We start from the raw sequence: 5608 nt of genomic DNA, 5'->3' as shown, positions 1-5608 counted from the left end.
TTGAGATTTATCATTTTTAGTACATATTATATTATTTGTATAAATGTGGATTTATGAATGAGTTGTGGATGTGAGTTGTTAATTTGATATAATTGTATTGTTTGTATTTATGTTAATTAGATTGTAATGTGAATATATGGATGTATGAGTTGTGGATTATGATTGTGATTGTATTGTGAAAATCATCGTTTGTGATGATATATTATTGATTATGTAAATGTAAAAAGGAAAATTGTGAAAATAAGGAGGTACTACAAAAATTTTTAAGGACTTTAGCGATGAAATATTTAATAGTTCATCGCTAATTATCGACGGACTTTTTCGTCGCTAATTAACGAACTTCCATCGCTCTTATTAGTGACGGAATTAAAGATTCATCGCTATATCTGAGATAGAATAGTGCATTCCATTTACGATATTAACGACGGACTTAAATTTCTGTTACTAAGTAGTGACGGAATTTTAAATATTCATCGCTAATATTAGCGATGGATATTTAAGTTTGTCACTAATATTAGCGATGAAAATAATTAATTTTTATTAATTAAAGATAAAAAATTAATTCCGTCACTAAATAACATTAACAATCGATTTTTTAATGACGAGGTGAATTGATTGCTAATCAATTGTTATTTACAAATAACAACCAATTAGCAATGAAATATTCAGTCGCTTGACTACTTTTTCTTATAACAAAGCTCTCAAATACTTAAGACAATATAAAATTTCCACTAAATTAAAATTAATAAAAACAAATAAATACCAAGAATAGTTACACTTATAGTAATTTTGATCAAAACAGTACTATTTTAAAATCTTAAAATAGTTTTAATTAAATTTAATCAAAGTTATTCTAAAATAATACAATTTTAATCAAAATTGCTTGATCAATATATCTTCAAAGTGGAATGATTTCGATCCTTTGACTAATTTTAATCAAAATTACACCACCTTAAAATAATTTTGATTAAAATTATTCTAAAATAAAGTACAAAGAGATATTTTGAAAATAAAATTATGAGTAAGTCGTTAGTTTTGATAAATTTTAAAAGAAGAATGTCCTTTCCTCCACAAGTGTAGTGCAATAGTAAAACACTCAAAATAACAAGATCAATGTTCAAATCTCATTAGGGACGAATATTAAAAAAAAAACATTTCAAAATCTTCACTGATAAAGAACTTCAGAAACATCTTGAAAACTATGCATCATTACAACTTGAAAACTATGGATCTTTACTATTGGAAAGAATCTTCAAATGAAGTGACGGATTCCAAGAGAGTCCTCAGATCATTGATGTCGTTGAGAACAATCATATGTTCTGACCTAAGCTTATGTATCTCGGCTTCTAGTGCTGCAATTATAAAATAAATTGATGTTGTAATCAGTGAATGATGAGCAAGTTGCCTGTAAGGCAAATAAACAAAGTTTAGTCATAGTAACGCTAGGAAGGGAACAAACAACACAAAAAAAATGAAATAAAATTGAAGAAAAAATTAAAGAATAATCTGATATTAGTGCACTATAATTAAAGAAATATTGAATATTGGTGCATCTACAAATAAATTTTAAATTTAATTTTTATCATTTAGTAATTTAGGATTGTCGCATTTTCTTTTTCTTTTGGTAAATAATAAGGGATAATATATTCCCTAGTTTAACCATGTTTTTTTAATTTGGATTAGTTATTTTCTAATTTGTTTTAGATTCGGATCTATAAAAGAAGTTAGGAGTCCCTATAATGATCATCTTGAAGTAAATAATAAATTACATAAACTACTGAATTGAAATAACTTAGTAAGAGGATTAATAATTAATCTAAATACTAACTCATTCAAGATGCCAGTGTGGGTGGAATAGGGTAATATTCTTAGCTTTTGGACTGATGACTCATGAACAAAAATTCTTGAACCATGATCATACAATTTGTTAAGTTGTAGTTACTAATTACTTATTAGTTTTGGTGAACCTCTATAGAGAATGAAAGCAATAAATAAAAATGTGGGGAAATGAAAAACAAAACAGGTTGAAATTTGCTGGCTGAATGTAGCTATTGCCGAATCTTTCACAGTAAATGTGAATACAAGGGATTGCAGTTTATGTTGAAGAATAATTGAGAGTTTAGGCCCGAAATGAAGAAAAACATATCTGGTCACAATGAAAAAAAAAAAGAACAAGAATAGAGAGGTCAGATTTGAACATCTGAATCTTACTACATGACGAGCACATATGCCGTGTACCTTTAGTATATTTCAGCAAACTAAGTGTATAATTCTCAAAACTAGAGATGCTTGGAAACTGATATTCAAGGATGACCATCGTAGATGACTGAACTGGAAACGTTTATGCATGTCATACTGCAAACTGGAACAAAAGAGTGCACCAGGAAGAATAGGAAATTGCTAAGTTTAAATTAAAGGAACCAAAGGATTAAAAATATTTTTCTTTTTATTTTGACAAACACGTCCAGGTTGTTTTTTGATTATGCTAATTGAGTCCTAGTTTACCACACAAAAGAGTCAGTACACCATGTCAATCTTTTCCATGAAGTTAGTTGCATAACCGTGAGTCCAGAAGATTACATGTTGGAACTCAATACTAAAGAGTAAAACAATATATATATATATATATAAACCCAATTGTTAGTCTAATCATTCCAAACATTAAAATATAAACCACAATCATCCAATCATCATGTTAGAGAAATCAATCAAAGCAAGTACATACTTTGGTCCACTTCTCAAAATTATCCAATGCCTAGGCAAACTTCACTGAAGTACAATTGTAGTTGGCATTTAGTCTGGTATTTCATGTTGCCAACCAACAAAGATGAACTCCCTGCCCAACAACTAACAAAAAGTATTTGAGTCCACTAACCTAATTTGGATCATCCTTCACTTGGATTTTTGACCAAATTGTACTCTTAAGTCCAAGTTTGGATGGCAACAACCGTCAACTAGGAATTGCTTGGAGTCGCAAGTAACATAAATCATTATAAAATATGTAATTAACTAACAGAAAGACTAGGAGTAAAACATGAATCAAATCACAATTGAATCTAACAAATACGCATTAAATGCCATTGAATAAAAGTAAAAGATTACCGGAATTACACACGTGAATTTCTTGAAGAATCTCTTCAATAAATTCATCAGTAGAATTTTCTAGAGCAGTAATTTTCTTTTGCAAATTTTCCTTCTCATTCTCAAATGCGTCTTTTTCCAGTAATAGTGGACGTAACACATCATTTTCACTGGTTGTCATTTCCTCTTGAAATTTTTTACATTGAAAAAGGAAAGCCTCCCTGATCAAAGCACATATGAGTTTTTTTTTCCTTCTAGATTTTCACTGATCAAATTGTCTTCTACCAAAAATTTTTGATAGAATTCTGAGTCAATAAGAACATAAAGTTTCAAAATAACAGAACTAAGGGAACACACTCAATAGTCCCTATCTGATGTAAGGATGAAGGATAAATTGCCTTAGAAGCAGTAATGAATCTCAAAAAACAAATGAAGAAAAATTACAGGTATAATCAGAATAACTAATCAAGGAACATGCCATACGTGAATGCCAGGATAACTAGTGTTCGCCATATGATAGTTGTGAAAGGGCAATTATAGACTTAGGCTTCTTTATCAGAGGCTTCTAAGTGAACCAACAGAAATAATTCTCTACAAAAACAAAAAACAAAAAACAAAAAAATTGAACCAGGGACTCCATTTGCCATCTAGACAAAAATGTTAGCATTCTTAAACCTAATTTTCAAGCATTTTTATGTCATTTATTGCTTGATACTTGGTTCACACCAGCACACAATAACTAGGTTGTTCTGCCAACAAACACCCTGTCACATCATCTAGAAAATCTCGACAACATCGATGGATTTTGATGCAATAAATTGCCTTCTATGAGATCCTCTATCATTCCTTAAGAAATCTCAGATTTTTGAACTCATTCTGTAGTATTGGCTTATTACTTATTCCAAATGCATGTTCATAGAGAGATGTAAGTGTATCTTCCATGTGGATATAAATGGATATTTATATTCTTTTCTCAATGCTATTGTCTTGAGATTCTATTTCCTTTTCCATCAATTCTACAGAGGCCTTTGAAATAGCTGTTCATAGAGAGATGTAAGTGTATAATAAATGGATATTTATGCATTTCTTGTGAGATTTCCCAGAGTAACATGTAGGTCCAAGTAAGATGTAAGTTGTGTTAAAAAGCAGAAAATTTTGTTTGGGGTATTCAATAGCGTGAGAAACAAAATGTGTTATTGTGATCTAGAGTGTGCAATAAGGGGCAATTGAGACACAAGCAGCCTTATTCTCAATTAATTAGAAAACATAAATAACATTAAGATAGTAGTCAGACGAATAAATCATCCATGATAAGAATATGACCATATAACATTTTAACAAAAAAAATTACAAGCCACTTGAGCTAAAGCTTCAAGCTCAAGACTCCTGCTTGTTATCTTCATTGCCAAATCATGCTCTCTCATAGCATAGTTATCTTCATCCTCAGAAAGCTTTGCAATATCTGAGTCGATTTCTCTTGTCCTCAACATGGTATGCTCAATCTCTTCATTGACCTATGAAACAATAACAACTAATTGCAATTTAAGAGTACGCTAAGAATTAAACTATACTAGAAGGTAAAATTCAACAGAGGAGGAAAGGAAGAGAATGTGGGAACTTTTAGGTCCAACTATAACCTCACCAACTCAATCATTTTTAAGTCAATATTGTCAGCTGTTGGGACTTTGGCCTCATAGTTGATTTTGGTAATATACGCACACAAGTCACTTCATTACACTTAACCCACTCCCTGACAAGCTAGACGCTAAACCTTTCCAACTAAACTTGGTTGGCATTGTCGCTGATTAAGTTTGATAGATCTGAAATAACATAACCCAGTTATTACTTTGGTAAAAAACAACAACTTTCCGGATGAAAAGATCCAATTGAAGCCTGATCCTCTAAGTAAAAGTTCCATTCCAGCCAATGATTCGACTCGTAAAGTGCATCCCGCTGGTGGATACTGATTACGATTTGCAACTCAAAAAATAGGGTTTCTTTTATTTCAGGAAAGATAAATTGTCCTTGATGGATGGGCATGGAAGGGCGACAAATAGCAGCATGTAAGATGTCCGATGGAATGAAAAGAGGGGGAGATGGACATTGATAGGGAGACCCACATTACCAGGTCGAGCATATCCTTGAAAGAAGATATATGGCGAAGAATGGCGGCGGAGTCCTCCATCGCCGTCGAGCTCTCGACCACAGCGCATTTGGGAAGGAAGCCGGAGCAACCAGGGAGGAGCCGCTAAAACATTAATCTTGCTCTTTGCGAATACAACCCCTTCATTTGGAAAAATTATAATTTCAGGCTTTCAGCTATAATGTTTGTTTTGGCAAATCCGAGGCTTGTCTCGATTAATTTTGAAGGTGGAGAATCTTCTCCTCACCTACAAGTAAATTCAAAATAAAATTTATGTATATTCAAAAATTATCCCATAGAATATTCATCTATTTGAAATTTAAATTATGAGCTTTTATTATTTTTCAAGTGTTTTATCACTGTATTACCCTATGAAATTATAAT

General features: G+C 31.5%; 1 protein-coding gene across 1 annotated transcript; it reads right to left on the bottom strand.

The window, feature by feature from the left end:
- Nucleotides 1-1236: 1236 nt before the first annotated feature.
- Nucleotides 1237-5287, bottom strand: LOC141819602 (uncharacterized). The gene is made up of 5 exons (XM_074706850.1): nt 5207-5287; nt 4433-4595; nt 4043-4118; nt 3103-3311; nt 1237-1352 (listed from the first exon to the last, which is right to left on the bottom strand). The coding sequence occupies exons 1-5, from the start codon at nt 5264-5266 to the stop codon at nt 1237-1239; spliced, it is 624 nt and encodes a 207-aa protein (XP_074562951.1). The 5' UTR covers nt 5267-5287.
- Nucleotides 5288-5608: the final 321 nt, after the last annotated feature.

Source organism: Curcuma longa, unplaced genomic scaffold (assembly GCF_044706935.1).
Source record: "Curcuma longa cultivar G26 ecotype Majalengka, Jawa Barat unplaced genomic scaffold, ITB_CL_G26_1.1 contig_9830, whole genome shotgun sequence".
Lineage (NCBI taxonomy): Eukaryota > Viridiplantae > Streptophyta > Magnoliopsida > Zingiberales > Zingiberaceae > Curcuma > Curcuma longa.
The sequence above is the reverse complement of the archived record's forward strand: the minus strand, read 5'-3'. Positions and strand labels throughout refer to the sequence as shown.

Excerpts from the sequence above, each read along its gene's own strand:
- LOC141819602 (XM_074706850.1), bottom strand. The coding sequence starts at position 5,266 with ATGGAGGACTCCGCCGCCATTCTTCGCCATATATCTTCTTTCAAGGAT. Across the intron at positions 4,119-4,432 it reads AGCTTTAGCTCAAGTGGCTT|CTATTTCAAAGGCCTCTGTA; the intron begins GTAATTTTTTTT and ends CTCTATGAACAG. Across the intron at positions 3,312-4,042 it reads AGCATTGAGAAAAGAATATA|TTTGATCAGGGAGGCTTTCC; the intron begins AATATCCATTTA and ends ACTCATATGTGC.